Source organism: Cherax quadricarinatus, chromosome 24 (assembly GCF_038502225.1).
Source record: "Cherax quadricarinatus isolate ZL_2023a chromosome 24, ASM3850222v1, whole genome shotgun sequence".
NCBI lineage: Eukaryota > Metazoa > Arthropoda > Malacostraca > Decapoda > Parastacidae > Cherax > Cherax quadricarinatus.
The window spans coordinates 15,652,184-15,673,791 of NC_091315.1; the positions used below are offsets into that span (position 1 = coordinate 15,652,184).

Below are 21,608 nucleotides of genomic sequence, written 5' to 3' on the forward strand. Positions count from 1 at the left end.
TTTGCAAAGTCTGTGTATACTACATCTGTATTTTGTTTATCCTCTACAGCATCCAGGACCTTGTCATAGTGGTCCAGTAGCTGGGACAGGCAGGAGCGACCTGGTCTAAACCCGTGTTGTCCTGGGTTGTGTAACTGATGGGTATCTAGGTGGTTGGCTATCTTGCTTCTTAGAACCCTCTCAAAGATTTTTATGATATGGGATGTTAGTGCTATCGGTCTGTTCTTTGCAATTGCTTTACTGCCCCCTTTATGGAGTGGGGCTATGTCTATTGTTTTTAGTGTGTGTGGGATGACCCCTGTGTCCATGCTCCCTCTACATAAAATGCTGAAGGCACGCCATAGGGACTTCTTGCATTCTTGATGAACAAGGAGTTCCGCGAGTCTGGGCCTGGGGCAGAGTGCATGGGCATGTCATTAATTGCCTCTTCAAAATCTTGTGGAGTTATAATAATATCCGAGAGTTTTGAGATGACCAAATTTTGGGTTTCGTTCATAAAGAATTCATTTGGATTGTCGACCCTTAGAGTAGGCAGTGGATCGCCGAACACTGAGTCATATTGGGACTTTAGTATCTTACTCATTTCTTGGCTGTCATCTGTGTATGTCCCATCCCGCCTAAGCAGGGACCCAATACTGGATGTTGTTTTTTCCTTAGATTTGACATAAGAGAAGAAGTATTTTCGTTTTTTTTTTCAGTTTCCTTTATGGCTTTTAGTTCTTCCTGTGATTCTTGTCTCTTATAAGATTCCTTCAGCTTAAGTTCGATATTTGCAATTTCATTGACTAGGGCTTCCCTTCGTATTTCAGATATATTGACCCCACTCAGCAGCTCTGTGACTCTTTGCCTTCGTCTGTATAGGGAACGTCTCTCTCTTTCTAGTTTACATCTCTTTTTCTTAATGGAATGTGTCTTGAGCAGATCTCAAGAACCACAGAATTCATTTTTTCAAGGCAGATGTTCGGGTCCGTGTTGTTTAGGATATCTTCCCAGCTTGTTTCATTTAGGACATGGTTTACTTGGTCCCATTGTATGTTTTTGTTATTGAAATTGAATTTCGTGAAGAGACCTTCATGACTGCTCACATTTTGCTGGTCTGGAGCCCTGTGCATACATGTCTGTTCCTCTATTATGTTGTGATCTCAGTGAATTGTCTTTGATACAGTTATATTACGTGTCAGATCATCATTGTTAGTGAAGATGAGGTCCAGCATATTTTCTAGTCTTGTAGGCTCTACTATTTGCTGGTTTAAGGTGAATGTGTTGCAGAGATTTAGTAGTTCGTGTGTGTGTGAATTTTCATCTGAGCTGCCTCCCGGGGTGATCTCTGCTAAAACATTGTTTGCTATACTCCTCCATTTTAGGTGTCTTAGGTTGAAATTTCCTAGTAGTAAGATGTTTGGGGCAGGAGTTGGGAGATTTTCCAGACAGTGGTCAATTTTCTCAAACTGCTCCTGGAATTGCTGGGAAGTTGCATCTGGAGGCTTGCATACGACCACAATGATAAGGTTTTGGTTTTTCTATCTTTACCGCCAAAACTTTAACTGCATCATTTGAGGTGTTTAGTAGTTCTGTGCAGATGAGCGACTCTGTAACATACAGGCCAATATCCCCCATGTTACCTGTTTAGTTTGTCGCATAGGAATAGGTTATAACCTGGGATCCATATTTCGTTGTCATAATGATCCTTTATGTGGGTCTCTGTGAATGCTGCAAACATTGCATTTGACTCCGTGAGCAGTCCCTTGACGTAAGGAATTTTGTTGTTTTTTGACGGCTTTAGACCCTGTATGTTTGCAAAGACAAATGTCGTATTGGTGGAATTTAGGGGGGTTTTATTTGCTGACTCTAATATCTGTTGTTCTGGGGTAGAGGCCAATGTCCGTGCCTCTGCTCCAGAAGTGTTTTCAGGAGGTGTAGGATTATTGTCATTTCTTGCCAGTCTTTTTTCCCTTCTGGCCCTAAAAAACCTCTGTCCTTGGAGAGGTTGTGGCTTCTCTCTTTTGTTTCCCATAGCCTGGGTGGTCTGCGTCTTCTAGTCCCCTTTAAATGATGTGCCTGGCAGTATGCATTGTAGCATTTTCTTTCATGGATTGATGAGTGACACATTTCTCGGTGAAATAAGTTGCAAGAAAAGAAGTTGCACTCTCCTGTTGTCATGTGGGTGCGGCATTTTTTGGAATGGTCAAAGGTGCATGTCCCACCTGTTTTACCGGATATACCGTGCCTGCAGATACCCAAGGCATAGTATTTACATAGATTGTACTTCTGTTTGTTAGTATTTATTGTAGCTGCGTTCGTGCTGGTGCATTTATTTTTCCTGTTTCCTCAATATCTTTTACCCCTGTATGGACATCAGTGCTTCCACCAGGTTTTGCTGGTAGTGTATCGACATTATACCCTGAGGCATCATCCCATTTTGATCCATCTCCAGCAGTATCTCTATTTTGAACCTCTGTGGACTGAATAAGGTTGTCTTCAGTGTCCTCCAGGACAACACTAGTACCCTCACGAGCTCTATCTTCTAAGACATCACTAGGACCCTCTGGAGAACTTTCCTCCAGGACAACACTAGCACCCTCAGCACTGTCCTCCAGGACAGCACTAGCACCCTCAGGAGAACTTTCCTCCAGGGCAACACTAGCACCCTCAACACTGTCCTCCAGGACAGCACTAGCCCCCTCAGGAGCACTATCCAAGACAGCCCCGTCCCTACCACCCATCTTTTTTTCCTAGTTGTTATACCATGCTGACATGTCTTTCAAGAAGGATGTTCATTTCCTCATACAGGTGTATCTCGTTTGGGCAGACCCAAAAACATCTCTCTGAGTTTATGTCAAGTGTGGTCACTAGCTTAAAATCCCTGCATATACTATGGGACCACTGACCACACAGATGGCAAGCAATCCAGGCCTGTCTTCGTCCCTTACCCTTTCTGCAGACTACACAGATCTTCATGGTAGTGTTCATCTTAGCAATACTAGACAATTCTCCTAGCTAGCTAGTCTATAATTCCCCGATGTATTTAATTTTTTGTAACAGTTCTTCCGATTTGGCTTTATTTCCAACGAAACTGTTTGAATCCGCCCGAATCCGGCTTTATTTCCACAAAAAGCGTTTGAATCCGCCCGAATCCAGCGAAATCCGTTTGAATCCTCCCAAATCCAGTGAAACTGGAAGAATCCAGTTAGTAGATCACTCTATATATTTTTTTAATAAGCACTTTAACAGTAGATCTGTCTATATGTATTGTAACTATTTGTTGTAGTTACTTTACTGTTTGAGTGTTTGATAGGGCGCATAGAGCCCCGTCTGTTTGTGAAACCAGTCAGAGGATACATTGTTGTCAACGAATCCATTTGAATCCAGTCGTTGAATGAATCCGGGACGATCTGGATTAGGCTCACTGGGTGATATTAGACTAGCACATAAAAGGACTACTGGAAAAAAATTAAACAGTAATAGTGATAGTGATATTTACGTTTCTGATAGGATGGCATAGGTGGGGATTTCACTGTCAGGGTGCCATTACTTCAGTCGCCTTTTCCAGTCACCTGACTGATTTCCTTCTTCCGCGAATTTCAGAATAACTATAAATATATTATGCCAGCTTGTACCCCTCTGATGACTGCCATCTTCACTCTTCACTCACTTTATCCCTTCACACAAAAAAGTTTCTTCCTTCCTTTTTCAAGAACTAATAATCGCTATCAGTAACCTAGCAATAACCTAGAGGCCACTCTAGCAATCTCCACTGATTGCTAGTCTATTTTAAGCCCTTACTACACACATCCACAACACCCCTCATCTGCTCCCTTGCTTCACACACCCACTTCACAGTCCCGCTCCTCCCTTCACACTGCTAATCCATTTCCATCCTGGCAGAATAAAAAGTTCTTGTCCATAGCGTTATCCATCCGAGTAGCCTCCTCGATCTACTCTAGCGGGACTGGCATCCTGTTGGTGACTGGTCCTGACTTAGAGGTGATGTGTCAGCCATATTTAAATGTTCACTTCCTTCTCGCATTTGGCACTGAGGGAAAAAACCGTCATACAGACCTGTCATTTTCCTTGGAGTTTTGTTGTTAGATTTTCTCCTAAGTTGCCTTCCCACTGAACATTAGTGCAGTTGATATAAGGTCAGTTATATCAGTGTAGTGGAAAACGTCGCTTGCCAGGTTGTACCTCTGGTATTTGAATGCCGGCCGTCCTCTTTTGGTCATATTTCGTCCGTTCGTAGTTGTCACCGTCAGTTTTCTTGTCAATATAGGTTCCTTGTGTGCTGGTGCAGTAGTACTTGCAATTAGACCATCACTGGAGCTTGGATCGGCCCAGGGAACGGCGAAGATATAGGAGTAGACGTTGCTGCCTGCCTGCCTGCCTGCCTGCCTGCCTGCCTGCTTGCCTGCCTGCCTGCCTGCCTGCCTGCCTGCCTGCCTGCCTGCCTGCCTGCCTGCCTGCCTGCCTGCCTGCCTGCCTGCCTGCCTGCCTGCCTGCCTGCCTGCCTGCCTGCCTGCCGGCCTGCCTGCCTGCCGTCACAAGAGACCTATAACTCAACCTCTCAAAAGGTCCTAGAACTAAACATCAACACCTTAAAGAAAAACAGAATCTGTAGATTTAAGAGTAACTGATATTCAGCCCATTCAAACACTGAAAAATATTTATGCACTAGTACAGGTTAAAAATGAAGGCCGAGCCAGCACTTGGTGTTGCGCCGAGGTGTTTACCTGGAGTTTACCTGGAGAGAGTTCCGGGGGTCAACACTGTCTGCACTGTTCGTGCGTTATACTTATTTTCGGTGCCGGAGCAGACTACACTAAATATGTCAAGCTTTAATACGCCATAAAAAATAAGTTTTCTTTATTTATGAGTTTTATTTTTGTAGTTGTATTCGGGTTTAGATCTCTGCAATCCTGAAACAAAAAATATCCCATTTATATTTACCCTGTATTTATTAAGTTGAGAACCAACAGGTCGCCACACCTACCAACAATACACAACTGAACTGAAACTGGTTAATGTGTACTTACACATTCTAATAACAAACCTTCCTCTAAAATAAATCAGCAAATAGAGATTGAAGCTGATTAGTAGAGGCATTCTCAAACTATCGAACATATACCACTTCCACAATTTGTTCAATAAAATTAATGAATGAGTAAGACACTTGTGCAGCACTTAGGTATATTTATTGTGGAAACGTATTGCTTGCGCAGCAGACTTCATCAGTCGAATACAGGTGATTATAACACTGTAGAGTGTAGACAGTAGAAGGCAAACGTATTTATGAGGTGATCAGTCCCCCAGTCTTGATAGAAGGTGGTCAGTTCTATAGTCTAACTCTAAAGCAAAGGTATGTGGCCAATTAGGTCGGGAGTTCGAATCTCCGGTACTGCTGGAAAACATTAGGAACGTGTTTCCACAAGACACCTGCTGTCCCTGTTCACCCATAGGTATAAAATAGGTACCTGAGTGTTAGTCGACTGGTGTGGGTCGCATCCTGGGGAAAAAACTGGCCTAATTTGCCCGAAATGCTCAGCATAACAAGCGGCTTTCTATATATAGATGTCTGCTGGGCCTGTATACTATGTACATGCACTTGTAGAAATAAAGATGTGGAAAATACTGTATATTCTCCAAAAAATACAGTGTATTTTAAAGAAGTGAACCGACAGGGAAGCTCTGCGCCTGCGCTGACGAGCAGGGAGAGACGCCATTGTTTTTTTAATGTGTTACAAGCATGTTAATGTAAGGTGTATAATTTTCGTCGCTCTAGGGGTTATATTGGGCTTAAAACCTCTCAAATAGGAGTGGAAATTGTTGGATGTGCATTCCTGCATAATTTGAGCAATAAACTGATGTACAGGACAGCTCCAGATACCTTAGATAAGCTATCTAAATTATGTTTGTAATTCTGGCCAGTATTATCATCATAAATTTGGTTAGAGAGGGTTTCTGTACATGACACGCAGTAATCTCCAGACTAATTGATGAGTGTTATGATTATAAATTCTCCTTATGTTATATAAATGCGTATATATAATCATTTATTAATTTTAAAATACAGTCCACAAATTTATATTAAATTTTACCAGAATTCCTGGTGATGTACATTTCATTTGCAATTAATATAGGTCTAAAGCAACTTGTGGAGAGATATATTATGGTAGGTATCAAAGGGGGACATTTTTTGCAACTTAGGTGTCCTAAAAATTCCTACTTGCCTCTGTAACTTTGATAAATAATAATTATCTTTGTTACCATTTACTTGTGTGTATCTATTGAGATTCATCCAGGTAAATGTAATTTTCCACAATTTAGTTGCCCGTTGGTCCTTGATCGAACTGGATGTAATTAGTGAATTCATTAATTAGTGAATTAATTACTTAATATTAATATTAATTACTTAATATGTGAAATGACAGAAGGAGGTGGTTGTTAGGTCCACAAATTTACTTAATGTGTAGTGGATTATAATTATTATAATATTAATTTTGATAAGCCAAGTCTGGCTAGGATTCATTATAATGCATTTAAAATTTATATTATAATTTTCTTACATATGTAATTACAAAGCTCAAGTGTAGCTAACATTATTAATGTATATTTAAAGTTTATATTATAATTTTCTTACATATGTAATTGCTAAGCTCAAGTGTAGCTAACATTATTAATGTATATTTAAAGTTTATATTATAATTTTCTTACATGTAATTGCTAAGGTCAAGTGTAGCTAGGATTTATTCGAAGGTAAGTTGTAATATTTACCTTTATGAAGTGCATAATTAAGTACATAATCAGTGTTACTAATTAAGTTTAATTTAATACATTGCACCATGGGTGAAAATGAGGAAATTAATGTAGAAGACAAACACATGGAAGTTAGAGCAAAAAAAATCATCATTGCAGGCTAGAAAAGGTCATGTAACAAAAGCGCACAATAAGTGTTTGGAAGTAATGAATCAAGAAACTGTGAATACTGATGATTTAAAATTGTATTTAGATGCTTTAGGGAATAGACATGATTCATACAAATTATATTATAACAAATATGAAGGAGATTTGTTAGTAAACTGTGTAGATGAGACTGAAGAAAATCTTATGATTAATCAGTATTATGAATTAGAGGAAAAGAATCTTTCTTGTAAAAGTCAGGCCTTGAATAAATTAAAATGTGTAAACCAGGCAGTTAATCAGTCTGTTCCAACAAATATTATGTCTTTGCCAAAACTACCAGAACTATGTTTACCTGTATTTAATCCTGGTGAAAATTGGGAGGAATTTTGGTCAATTTTTAAAGCAGCTGTGCATGACAGGAGTGACCTAGCCTGTGTAACTAAATTATTTTACCTCAAAGGACAGGTAAGAGGAGATGCACACATACTCATACAAGCCTTTCCCAATGTAGATGACTCTTACAAGGAAGCAGTTGACTTGCTGAAAGTCACTTATGGTAATATAGAACAAAGTAGGTTGGATCTAGTGAATATCATTGTTAATTTAAAATCTCCAGATCACACTTACAAAGGTTTACAGCAGTTTAGAGTTAAACTGGAGAGCACTCTCAAAACTTTAAGTAATAAATATAATCTGAAGGAATCAGACTGGTTATTGAGTGCCATGGTTCAGAATAAATTAAGCTGTACAACACTTGAATGGGTCTCAAACAAATATCACAAGGGTTATTTTGGTCTGGAGGAAATAAGACTAGGTCTACAAGAATTAATTGTGCAGTTGCAGACCAGCCAACTAACTCATTTTAAAGATGCAACACACAATAACTCTGAGGTATCTGTCAAGTTTCACAAAGGGAGAAATTATCCCAATAGTAATAATCAAAATTCATTTCCTAAAAATAGTTGCATAGGTGCATATCAAGTAGCAAGAATCAGAAATAATGATTCTCCACAAGGTAAGAAGAATGAGTACCCTCCTAAGAGTAGCCCAGTTAATAAGAAACCAGACAAAGAAAAGAGAGATTGTCTCTTCTGCAAGGGTACTCATTTTTCTAAGAATTGCAATGCATACAATTCATGGAATGATAAAGTTGAAAGATTGGAGGAACTTGACAGATGTATCAGGTGTTTGGGTAATCGCAATGTAAAGGATTGTTATGCCAAATTAAACTTCTGTTATCAATGTCACAAAGGAAGACACCATGTAGTCATGTGTAAAGGTCTACATGATAATAATGATAATGTTGACAATCCTGACACAACAGTGGCTAATGTAAAAATTGCTGCTAATGTTAATAATGATGGTTTTGCTGAAGTAGCCTTACCTGTGTTACAGGTAAAAATTGATGATAAAAGGCATAAATCAAAAAATGTAACTGCATTATTAGACCAGGGATCCCAGCGTACTTTCATAAAACGTAAATGTCTTGATGGTATGAAAGAACAGATGGGAGATCCTGCAACTCTAAAATTATTTGGTTTTCTCTCAGATAAAAGGGCTCAATTGTATGACACTGTTTATGTAACTGTCAGGTTGGGCAATGAGAAAAAACGTGTTAATGCAGTAATTGTAGATAGACTTCCAGAGAAAATATCTACACTAGGGCTTAGTAAAGCTTCAGAAAGACTTTCACATAATGTAAATTTAGCACCTTCTGGTGTAAATGATGATTCTGTAGGCCCAATAAATATTTTCATAGGTAGTGACTATTATGCCTCCTTTGTAAAGGGTATGGTAAAGAAATATGGTGTCACCCTTTTGAAGACTGCAGGAGGCCATGTAATGTATGGTAGGATTCCTCGTAATAATAATTCATGACTAGAGGAAATTACAAATACCATAACTGTGTGTCTTACTCATGAAATCGTACCCCAGTATAATTCTTCCATAGAGGATGGTGTTGAGCCAGTGCATAAATTGTGGGAATTAGACAGCATTGGAATAAATGTAAATGAAGAAAGTCCAGACGATTCTTTTACTCAGGAACAATACCTGAGAGATGCTAAATTTGAATCTGGACAATGCTGGGTACGACTTCCGTGGAGACTGAACCATCCAGAATTGCCCACTAATTACAGAATGGCATATGGACAATTAAAGGCTCAGCTCCGCGAACTGAGTAAGACACCAGAATTGTTAACTGCATATAATGATATAATTGCTGAGCAGTTAATTAATAAATTTATAGAAGAGGTACCTCCTGAGCAAGCCAAAATTTATGGTCACTATTTGCCACATCACGGAGTGAAGAAGGATTCTAAGACCACTCCTCTGAGGATTGTGTTTAATTGTAGTGCCAGGAGTAACAAAAATGTACCTAGTTTAAATGACTGTTTGATGACAGGTCCGTCGTTGACGGAAAAATTAGGAGATATATTATTAAATTTCAGGGTGAAGAATTATGCTTTTACGGCTGACATAAGTAAAGCTTTCCTAAGAGTGGGTTTACAAGAGGCTGACCGGGATTGTACCCGCTTCTTATGGCCTGAGAATCCTAGTGACCCACTTAGCCCTCTGAAAACCTTTCGCTTTAGGAGCATATTATTTGGTGCTACATCCAGTCCGTTCCTACTTCAAGTGACGATAAATGCACACCTTAAACGTATGGGAAGTCCACTGAGTTAAGTAATGAACAATTTTATGTGGGCAATTCCTGGGTGTGACGTCAACTGAAGAGGAACTGTTAATGACTTATGGAGAGGCTAATAAAATAATGCAAAGTGTAAATATGCCTCTGAGGGAATGGAATAATAATTCGTCCAAATTAAAGAACAAAATAAGTAAAGATTACCCTGGAGATGAAGTGCCAAAGTGTAGTAATGTATTGGGTTTAACTTGGGATACTGAGAGAGATTTGTTAATGTTAAAACCTAATAATTAGAGTATGCCCAATAAATTAACTAAGAGAGTCTTGCTTGCTGAAGTTTCCAAATGTTCTGATCCACTAGGCTTAGTGCCACCCCTTACTATAAGAGGGAAATTATTAATACAAGAAGCATGGAAGCTTAAATGTGCTTGGGATGAAACTCTGCCTGAGGAATTCATTAACAGGTGGGATGAATTAATTAGTGATTATGAAAAAATTCCAATGGTGGAGTTCCCATGCCAGGTGGCTAATCCAGATGGGAAAAATATACTCCACATTTTTTGTGATGCTTCAGAATTGACATATGGAGCAGTTGCTTACCTTCAATGTAATAGTGTTATTTCTCTTGTTATGTCTAAGGCTAAAGTGTCTTCTATTAAATCACATACCTTACCTCAGTTGGAATTAACAGCCATTTATGTAGGTGTCAAATTAGCTAATTATATAAGAAATAAGTTGCAGGAGATAAATATTAGCGACACTGTAATTTGGTCTGATAATGAGGTATCCTTACAATGGATTCATAATGGAAACAGTAAAATTGTGTACGTACAAAACAGAGTCGCTGAAATTAATCAGATGCAAGAGAAGTATAATAGTTTGGGTCACCATATGTTAACATTTAATCATATACTTGGTGAGGAGAAACCAGTTGATTTCTTGTCTAGAGGTTTACCTTATGCTAAATTCGTAAATGCTGTATCATGGTTTAAAGGACCGAGCTGGTTTGTAAATAAAGCTAATTGGCCTGTACAAAAGGTGTATATTGCTCCTGTTGAAATTATTGTGACCACCACTCCAATAGTTTGTCCTTCCTTAGCCATTGATATAAATAGGTATTCTTCTTTATCCAAACTAATCAATGTAACTAAGTTGGTGTTTAAATTTCTAAACAAGATGAATATCTCGTATAAGTTTTCACATCCTCTTGAATACTGGATAAAGAGGGTACAGGAAGAAATATATGGAAATGAGATTAAATTGATGATGGAAAGAAAAATTGTGAAAGGTTCCATAATAGAGAAATTGGGACTGTATTTAGAGAACAATGTAATTAGGTGCAGAGGTAGGTTACAAAATGCTGAATTGGGTGATTATGTTAAACACTCTGTCTTAATGCCCAAAAGTCATCATCTAACAAATTTAATTATTTTAAATGTCCATAAAAATGTAATGCATGGTGGGTTACAAGAAACCTTAAATTGTATTAGGGAAACCTTCTGGATTCCACAGGGACGTCAAAGTGTAAAAAGGGTAATTAAATCTTGTGTAATATGTGTGTGGATGCCAGATCCTATATGTACCCAGGTCCTCCACCATTATCAAATAAGCAATTTGAGTCATTTAGCAACGACCTCCGCCCGGCCGCAGTGTGGAAAATAATTTCCCAAAATTATGCTGTGTAAATAAACCTGATTAAAAGTGCATTTTAAATAAGAGAATCGACAGGGAAGCTCTGCGCCTGCACTGACGAGCGGGGAGGAGACGCTATTGTTTTTTTAATGTGTTACAAGCATGTTAATGGAAGGTGTATAATTTTCGTCGCTCTAGGGGTTATATTGGGTTTAAAACCTCTCAAATAGAAGCCAAAATTGTTGTATGTGCATTCCTGCATAACTTGAGCATTAAACAGATGTACAAGACAGCTCCTGGAACCTCAGATAAGCTATTTAAATTATGTTTGTAATTCTGAAAAGTATTATCATCATAAATTTGGTTAGAGAGGTTCTGTACATGACACAGTAATCTCCAGACTAATTGGTGAGTGTTATGATTATAAATTCTCCTTATGTTATATAAATGTGTATATGTAATCATTTATTAATTTTAATATACAGTCCACAAATTTATATTAAATTTTACCAGAATTCCTGGTGATGTACATTTCATTTGCAATTAATATAGGTCTAGAGTAACTTGTGGAGAGATAGATGGTAGGTATCGAAGGGGGACATTTTTTGCGACCTAGGTGTCCTAAAAATTCCTACTTGCCTCTGTAACTTTGATAAATAATAATTATCTTTGTTACCATTTACTTGTATGTATCTAATGAGATATATCCAGGTAAATGTAATTTTCCACACCAAATATGTCTGTGGCCATTTATTAAGATATGTATTTTGATATCAGTTCTCATATTTATAACCTTCACTTATGTTTTTTTATACCTTATACTGCATTTTGTAGTATCCTGTATCATCATTTATCTTCTGTTTCTTCTTTCCATCCTTTCTCACCTTCTCCCCTTCATTTGTTTATCCCACCTTCCCATATATCTCTTTCATAACCTCCCCCCCTCCTTCACGCCAGAATCTCTTTTATTTATCTTGCACACGTATACAACGTATTCCTAAATTTCTCAAACTCATTTCATCACACATTTAACTCTCCCACACCTCTATAACTCGCGCATACATATCTGCAACTCCCACACCACTAAAATATCTGTCACCCGCTTACTGCCAAACTTCTCTTGGTATTTTCCTCAAAAACTACCCCCCCCCACACACACACACATTCATGTAATTAACATATTCTTAGTGTCTGCTCCGGAAACTTAATTTTATACTTGAGCTCATACTCGCACCTCCTAAGATTTTAATGTCTCAGTATGTCTCGCGAGACATGCTGAGATTGAGGACAAGAGATGCCAGAGTACAAGGATAATTCTCTCGATTGCGGTGTAGACAGGAACATATTTAGCTCACTAAAACAGTTTCGACTTTTTTAATTATAAATTCCATTATCAGTTAACAATGACTGCGGGTCTCTGAGCGTATCAAGATTTAACATACATGTAATTTTTATCATCAGTAAATCATGTTTGTATCAAGGTACATTGTGCTAATAATTAATACATATATCAATAATTTCCAGCACTGGAAAAATGCTGGGTTAGTATGGCACTCATGATATTCCAAAATAATTTACTTACATGATTTGCAGATAGTGAGGAAAACCGACTAGTCATATTCGACCTTGTGTGGGTGTGGTGGGAGGCTGATGACTGGAGATATAAAGCCAGGCTCCAGGCCAGGGAGGAGACAGTGACTGCTCACCATCACAACATTGCACTACCAAACATGTTCACTTCCGTGAGTATTTTTATTCAGTTTACATCCATAATAATGTTTTACTTGGTTTTACTTGCATTCAGTGAATTTACTTCAAACCCCGAATGTTGAGAAATATTGGCTCAGCCGAACCATCCATTCATATAATTTATCAACTTATATAATTAACCAATAGATATAGTTCAACTATTCAACAGTGTATAATTGCTTGCATTCCTCTTTAACATTAGAAGCGGAACAACTTTGAATATTTCCTGAACGGTGAGCTCATAATAACAAATTTAATTTGATACTTTCTGTTCTCTAATATTTGTCATCATAAAACTCCGACATTTTTATTCTTTTATCTGGATTACCTGGAGTTTACCTGAGAGAGTTCCCGGGGTCAACGCCCCCGCGGCCCGGTCTGTGACCAGGCCTCATGGTGGATCAGAGCCTGATCAAAACAAATCTCAAAAGTATTTTGAAAAAATAAAATTTGAGGTATCTGCTGATTCTTATATAACCATTCAGCAATCAAGCCTACTCAGAGGTTTGTAAGATAATTATCCAGGTCGCAAGTCTCTATGAAATGTTTCTCGTTAGCAATTCGAAATATAAGGAATATTAGATTCAGAGTGCAGATTTGATTTAGGCGCTGGGTACATTACATGCAAAAACTATTGCAATGGTCTTCATGGCATAAAGATGTTAAGCAAGAAGGGGAAAATAAAGAGCATACTCCACCAATATTCAAAACTCTAAACTTACTCACCGTACAAAACATCCATACTTATTATTGTGCCTACTACATACATAGAACACTAAACTCAGATATAAACCCTCCCCTCAAACTTCTCCTTACCAACCTTAACAGGACACACGACCATAACACAAGACACAGATCACTCTTTGATGTTCCTCGTGTCCATCTCACACTATGTAAAAACTCAATGCACATAAAAGGCCCAAAAATTTGGAATTCATTACTTGTGAATACCAAAGAAACACTGTTTATCAATTCAATACTCTTCTTAAAAAACATTTACTCACCCAAAATTAAATACACAGTACTTAGCTCTACCTAGAAAATTAACAAATCACTTTCTACTGCCTCAAAATATCATTACACACTGTGTTACTCCCCTGGCCTCAGAACCCCATAATTAAATGCTCAAAGATCAATAAATATTGAATAAGTGTAATTCATAACTGTATCTCATAAATGTATAACCTGTGACGCTATCAAACTATGTTTTTAATTGCATTACCTAATAGAATAATCCATTCTCTTGAATGTACAGTAACTCATCTAATTACCACATGACCTGTCTCTGCACTACAAATCATTGATATTATTCGATTTGATCTGATTAATAAATTGAATGACTACATACAGTAAACCGATCATTGTTATATTATACATTGTAATGCTACAAATTTGTACAACTATAATGCTTCAAAATTGAAATGTTCAGATTTCATTGCTTAAAATACTCAATTGTACTTCAAATTGTAAATGGTTTACTGTAATTTTTATCACTGAATCTATCATGGCTTAGTTAATCTTAAGTTAATTTTAAGCCTGCCCATAATGCTCTGCATACAAGGGGCTTTTGACATGTACACCCAACTACTATAATTTCTTGTACAACTATGTATCATGTCTAAATAAACTAATATTGTTATTATTATTATTATTATTATTAGTATTATTATTATTATTATTATTATTATTATTATTATTATTATTATTATTATTATTAGAACGGTGATGACGTCGGAGGTAAATTCTGCGTGTTCGTTGATACAGTGGGCAGTCCAACAGAATATGCCTAACAGAAAATGGAACCTGACAATTCTCACAGAGTGGTACAGGGCGCCTCTCCATGAGATACCCGTGAGTAAGACAAGTGTGGCCGATGCAAAGATGAAAGAGTGTAGTCCCCCAACCTCGACATTGATGAGAAGACGGTCAGGAACCTTTACTTGGTTTAATAGAATGCAATTTGTTATGTAGTAGATCAGACTAATGTTGTTGCCAACAGCTGCGAAGGTAGGTAGAAATCACAGCAAAATAGTCTGTGAGTGGAACACCTCCATATGAAACTGGGAGGTCATGTACTGCTGACCACGCAGCAGTGTCTGCCTGTTCATTGCCCTGCACGTCAACATGACCGGGGACCCAGCAGAAAACAATATCTTTGTGCTTGCTAGAGATACGGCATAACCAAAGTTGGATACGAGGAACCAGGGGATGAGGTGAATCAAATTTTCATAGAACGTGCAAAGCACTAAGGGAGTCTGAAATTACTACAAATGGTGACACAGGCATAGATGCAATACAGATAAGTGCTATGAGAATTGCTTACAATTCAGCTGTAAAAATGCTAGCCGAGGCTAATAAATGCCCTCGAATGACATTGTCCAGAAACATTACTGCGAATCCGACACTGTCAGAAGACTTGGAACAATCAGTGTACACTGCAATGGCATGAGAATAAGACTGGAAGTGATTAAGAAAAAGAGAGCGAGAAGCAACCGTAGGTATTTGGGCTTTCAAGAATGACAGTGGGAAAGAACAGACACGAACCATTCGAACTTCCCAAGGGAGAAGGGAAAAGTTAGATGTTACATGAACACAGAAAGGTGGCAACTGAAGAGAAGACAAGAGCGAAATGTAGATGAAGAGAAAAGGGAAGGAGTAAACAGGGGCGGCAAACAAATAAGGAACTTCTACTAACATCCGTTACCATCCTATATATGGAAGGATTGCGGAGGTCTTAAGAGCGAACAAAATAGCGGAGGCAATGAGCATCACGGCTGTCGGTCAAGGATGGAATATTTGCCTCTGCACAAAGGCTCTAAATAGGTGAAGAGCGAAAAGCACCGAGGCAAAAACGTAATCCCTGGTGATGGATGGGATCAAGGCTAGAAAGAGTTGCAGGAAAGGCCGCTGAATATATCTGGTCTCCATAATCTAGTTTCGATAAAATTAGGACAGAATGCAGTCGAAGGAAAGTTCTACGATCAGTTCCCCCCATGAAAGATGACCAAGGATTTTAAGGAGGTTCAGACGGCTATGACAAGTTGCCTTCCAGGAGGTTATGTGAAGTTTTCAGGATAACCGACGGTCAAACAGAAGACCGAGAAACCTAACAGTATCACATTCTGGGATACGCAAACCATACAGGTACAATGGATTATCAGGGACGATAGAACGTCTAGTGAAAGCAATTTGGTGTATTTTAGTACTAGAAAATTTAAACCCGTGAACAGTAGCCCAATTAGAAACACGGATGACCACATGCTGGAGAGAAATTGTAATGAGGTGACAGTCAGCGCTTGTACAAGCTGTAGCAAAGTCATCAACGTAGAGTGATGACCAAATATTAGATGGAAGAATAGCAAGGAGAAAAAGTGTGGTGCTCAGGACACATCCCTGGGGGACACCTTCGTCTTGGACAAAGTCTGGGGAAAGCATATTGTTAACCCGAAAACGGAAATGTCTCTCAGATAAGAAGTTCTTAGGGAAAAATGGTGGATTGCCTCAGACGCCTAAGGAGTGAGCTTGGGTCAAGACATTATATCTCCAAGTTGTGTCGTATGCCTTCTCAAGATCAAATAAGATTTCGATAACCGAGTAGTTACTGGCAAAGGCATTACTTACATATGTATCTAAACGGAGTAAGGGAATCAATAGTAGAATGGCCCTTACGAAAGTCATAATGACTAGTGGAGAGACTATTGTGTGTCTCTAAATACCACACCAAATGTCTATTTATCAGACGTTCCAACACCTTGCACGCCTCACTGGTTAGAGCAATGGGACGATACTGGGAGACATCAAGTCCCGAAGTACCTGGTTTACGAAAAGGTAGTACAATGGCAGATTTCCACAGCTGGGGCAGAACTCCTCGTGACCAAATAATATTAAAGAGACGTAAGAGGACCGCAAGGGCTGACGGATGCAAATGCTGAAGCATACAGATATGAATGCCGTCCGGCCCAGCTGCCGATGATCGGCAAGCAGAGAGCGTTGACTAATTCTAGAAGCGTAAAAGGTACATTGTAAAACTCTTCTCTGCTAGAAGTCTAAGGGTTCAAACTCTCTGGCAGATTTGGAGGAAAGAAACGAGGGGCAGAGATGGAGCCCCTGGGAGATATGGACAAGATGATAACCAAGTTCGGTGGCAACGTCAAGAGGGTTAGCTATAAAGACACTGGCAACCCAAAGGACGGGAGCCGGGTCGGGAGTGGATTTGCTATTCAGTTTCCATACTTTTTTCCAGACTGCACTCATAGAGGAAGCTGAAGTGACAGTAGAAACAGTCCTACCAACAAGTGAGTTCAGCTTCGCGGATGACATGGGGAGCGGCTGCTCTCGTCCGCTTAAATTAAAGAGGCACTCTGTGGTCCTATTGTACCGATATTTGCCCCATGCAACGCGTTTGAAACGTATCGCATGAGCACAGGCAGGAGACCACCAAGGCACGGACCTCTGAGAATGCCTGCCCGAGGTTTGAGGTATAGAATGTGAAGCTGCGATTGAAACTGAGGTCGAGAAGAGGTGTAACAGCTTATCAATGGAGGACAAAAAAGGATCCCCACTAAAAGCAGTTTGACGCAAGTAAAGGTCCCAATTCGCTGGTCAAATTGCCAGCGTGGGCTGCGAGGAGGTGGTGAGTACGAATGTGAAGTAAGGATGATTGGAAAATGATCGCTGTCATGTAAGTCCGGGAGGTCTTGGAGCTCAAGCTGTTCCAGAATGTCATCACCACATGTCTGGAAATTACGTTGAACAATGGTTTGTGGTAGAATGACAGTAACACTGCAAGAATTGAGAGAGTGATGTTTTTCAACTGTCACAGGAATGGCATCTATGGTTGTAAGGAGAGAAAGATCGTGAGCTTGGCTAGCATTCTTTACTGCGACGATGCCTGCACTGCTCTTGACAGCATGAAACAGAATATTATGACCAACATGGCGTAGAAGCGTCTTGTTTATACTATGATTAGAAAGATATTCTGAAGATGTCGGTTGCAGAGTGGAAAACTTCGTCCATTATGTAGTGTGATGCGTAGCATGTAAAGGAAGTGAGTGTCATGTTTGTCTTTTCTGAGTAGAGTAATAGGCAGGCGAAATAGTGTCATCAGAAGAAGGTCGTGGTCGTTTAGATACAGGACTGGAGGTGGTCCATATCACTGAGGTGGGCATGCAGTCTGAAAACCGTCGCACTGCATGAAGAGAGGCCAGAAGCATAGTCGAAGATGTGCGGAGGTCAGAGGTGTCAATGGAGTCAGGCCGAGCCTCTGTATCCAGAGCATGGGACAAAATGTCACCCGCAGAAGATACAGGGGCAGTAGGAAGGTTCAAAGAATGGTCTGGTAACAAGGCAGGGTCGTCAGAGGGTGCTGCTACAGGAAGGGGCCCAGGAGGAGGAGGTTCATGGACTTAGGACTTCACAGTTAAGTCACTCTTTTCTTCAATGTTTAAGAAAGAAAAGAAAAAAAGGTGGGGGGAGCATGAAGGGGCAGTTCTGAGGGGGAAAAGACCGAAAGTCTCCCCGTCCATGACAAAGAGGACAACCTCAGCCCAGCTGGTAGTGCAGATGTTGCATGGAACCCATGCCATACCCTACCCTTCAAGCCAGTAAACCAGCAATCCAGGATAGCAACCTCATATCTACAGAGCTACCTCAGTAGACAAAAGGGAGGGCGGTTGGAAACCTGCCACAAAGCATACTTCCTTTGGCCACCACCTCCTGGAATCCGACAAGCAGCCTCTAGAGATGCACCCGTCACCTGAAAGATATCCGAAGCCCTCCCCCATCCCCCAGTAGACTAGAGAAGGATCAGGATCTCTAGATGATCCAGATTCCACGGCAAACTACACTACCACCAAGGACCTCAACGGAAGGAGATGAACCCCGGAACCCCTTCTCAGATTTAGGAACTACAAAGCCTAAGGAAACAACCTCAAAGGCAGAAACAGGAAAGGGAAAGTGGAAGGATGGGGAGAGGAGGATTAGGGAAGGGAGGCTTGGGGGGTAATTAGGTTCGATCTGAGGAAGAAGACCAAAAGGTCTAATTCCCCAGAGCAATAGCCTCTTCACCGTGCAAAGGAGCCCGCCCCTTGAAGAGGTAGGGCTCCTGTAGAGTAACAATTAAGACAATCGTCCAGTAACTGTTTTATTCTCACAGGTGGTGTTAATGAGTATGCTGGTAGCCGCAGGTGTGGCTCTCCCAGGAGGATACCAACAGATCTCTTATGTACGTCATCCCATATTTCATTCATTTTGTGATCATAATTGCCAAAAACTCTTATTATTTAATTATATGTACACTAAATATTATACTAATGTGAGTATGTTGGTATGTTCACAGGCTCCAATTCCTTACAATTTCAACTATGGTGTCAATGCAGGAGCCACCAACTTTGGCCAGGAAGAGAGTGGTAACGGTGGCAACGCCAAGGGCTCCTACTGGGTCCAACTACCAGACGGTCGACTCGAGAGGGTTGATTACTGGGCTGACGGTAGTGGATACCATGCTACCGTGTCCTTCGAGGGAACTGCCAAGCATCCCAGCTATACTCCTTCTTATGGTTACTAACTGTTGAGCTGATTTCCATTGTAACTACATTTATTTCATCAGCTTGAAATATATATTTCCTCTTGAAAGCAACTACTGGCTACTATTTAACTTATCAAGATGTTTCTTACACCTTGCAAAACGTTATATTTTCTTAAGTTTGTATATTAAATATAACATTAAAAAACTGACTTTTCGAAACATTTGAGTTATGTCTTTGCACGAAATAAACTAAACAAACATGAAAATATTTTTTTCAATTATTGTTTCCTTCTTACTGAGTTACTTGTGCCCAGTAAGGTGCCTCGTGTAATCAGTGAATTATTATTATAATCAAAAGGCAGCGCTAAACCTACCAGGGTCATGCTGCACTGCAGGGTAGGAACTGATGCAGGATCTAAGGATAAATAAGGGTGGAAGTGATAATAAAGATGAAGTTAGGAGGTGCTGTGGGGAATGCTAGAGGAAGGATTATTATCAAAGTTTGTGTAATAAATCAGTTGCTGTCAAAAAGTCGAAGAGGGGGGTCTGTGTCAAAGGTGGGCCAATCAGCAAGGAGGGAAAATAAAGTAAGGGCGTTGGAGCGATGACGACGCCGGAGGAAAATTCTGTGTGCTCGTTGATAGACAGGACAGTCCAATAGAATATGGGAAATTGAAACAGGAACTGGACAATTCTCACAAAGTGGAACAGGACATCTCTCCATGAGATACCCATGAGTTAGATGAGTGTGTCCAATGCAAAAACTAGAGTGTTGTCTCCCAACCTCGGTATCGATGACAAGAAGGCCAGAAACCCAAACTTAGTTTGATAGAATGTAATTTGTCATGAGTCATATCAGACCAACGTTGATGCCAACGGTTACGAAGGTGGGTAGAGATTACAGCAAAATAGTCAGAGAGAATTGAATACCTCTCTATGAAACTGGTAGGTCATGGTACTGCAGATTGTGCAGCAGAGTCTGCCTGCTCATTGCCCTGAACATCAATATGACCAGGGATCCAACAGAAAATTATTTCTTTATTTTTGCTAGTAATGCGGCATAACCAAAATTGTATATGAAGAACTGGGGGATGAGGCAAACCAAATTTTTTAATAGCTTGCAAAGCACTAAAGGAGTCTGAGACAATTACAGACTTTGAAGTAAGCATAGATACAGTACGGATAATTGCAATGAGATTGGCATACAATTCAGCTGTAAAAATGCTAGCCGAGTCTAGTAAATGACCTGGCACCACACTGTCAGGAAACACTGCTGCATTCCTCTATGCAGAAGGATCGTGAAGATCATGAGAGCGGACAAAATAGCGGAGGGAACGAGCATCACGACGATCATTCAAGGATGGGACATTTGCTTCTGCATAGAGGCTCTCAACAGGTGAGAAGCGAAAAGCACCTAGACATAAATGTTATCCCTGACGATGGATGGGATCGAGTTTAGAAAGAGTTGCAGGTACAGAAGAGACCGCAGAATACATCTGGTCACCATAATCTAGCTTCGATAAAATTAGGGCTGAATGCAGTCGAAGGAGGGTTCGACGATCTGCCCAACCCCCTCAATGAAAGATGAACGAGGGTTTTAAGGAGGTTCAGCTGGCTATGGCAAGATGCTTTCAGGGAGGTAATGTGAGGTTTCCAGGACAACCGGCGATCAAACAGTAGGGCGAGAAATCTGACCGTATCACATTCAGGGATTCGTGAGCCATACAGGTACAATGGAGTGTCAGGAATGATTGAATGTCTGGCGAAAGTAATTGTTTGTGTTTTAGAACTAGAAAATTTAAACCCATGAGTAGTAGCCCAATGGGAAACACTGTTGACAACATTCTGGAGTGAGGCTGCTGCCAGGCGACAGTCAGCGCCTGCACAAGCTATAGCGAAATCATCAACATAGAGTGATGACCAGATATAAGATAGGAGAATAAATGTCAGATCATTTATAGCAAGGAGAAAAAGGGTGGTGCTAAGGACACACCCCTGAGGAACACCTTCAGCTTGAACAAAGTCCGGGGAAAGCAAATTATTAACCCGAACACGGAAATGTCTCTCAGATAAGAAGTTTGCGAGAAAAAAATGGCAGATTGCCTCGGAGGCCTAAGGAGTGAGCTAGGGCCAAGATGTTTTAACTCCAAGTAGTCT

At 39.9% G+C, this 21,608-nt stretch overlaps 1 protein-coding gene across 1 annotated transcript; it reads left to right on the forward strand.

Moving 5' to 3' along the window:
* The first annotated feature begins 12,813 nt into the window (after positions 1-12,813).
* On the forward strand, positions 12,814-19,717 carry LOC128690699 (adult-specific rigid cuticular protein 15.7-like). The gene is made up of 3 exons (XM_053779429.2): positions 12,814-12,918; positions 19,080-19,148; positions 19,263-19,717. The coding sequence occupies exons 1-3, from the start codon at positions 12,907-12,909 to the stop codon at positions 19,488-19,490; spliced, it is 309 nt and encodes a 102-aa protein (XP_053635404.2). The 5' UTR covers positions 12,814-12,906; the 3' UTR covers positions 19,491-19,717.
* The last annotated feature ends 1,891 nt before the right edge of the window (positions 19,718-21,608 follow it).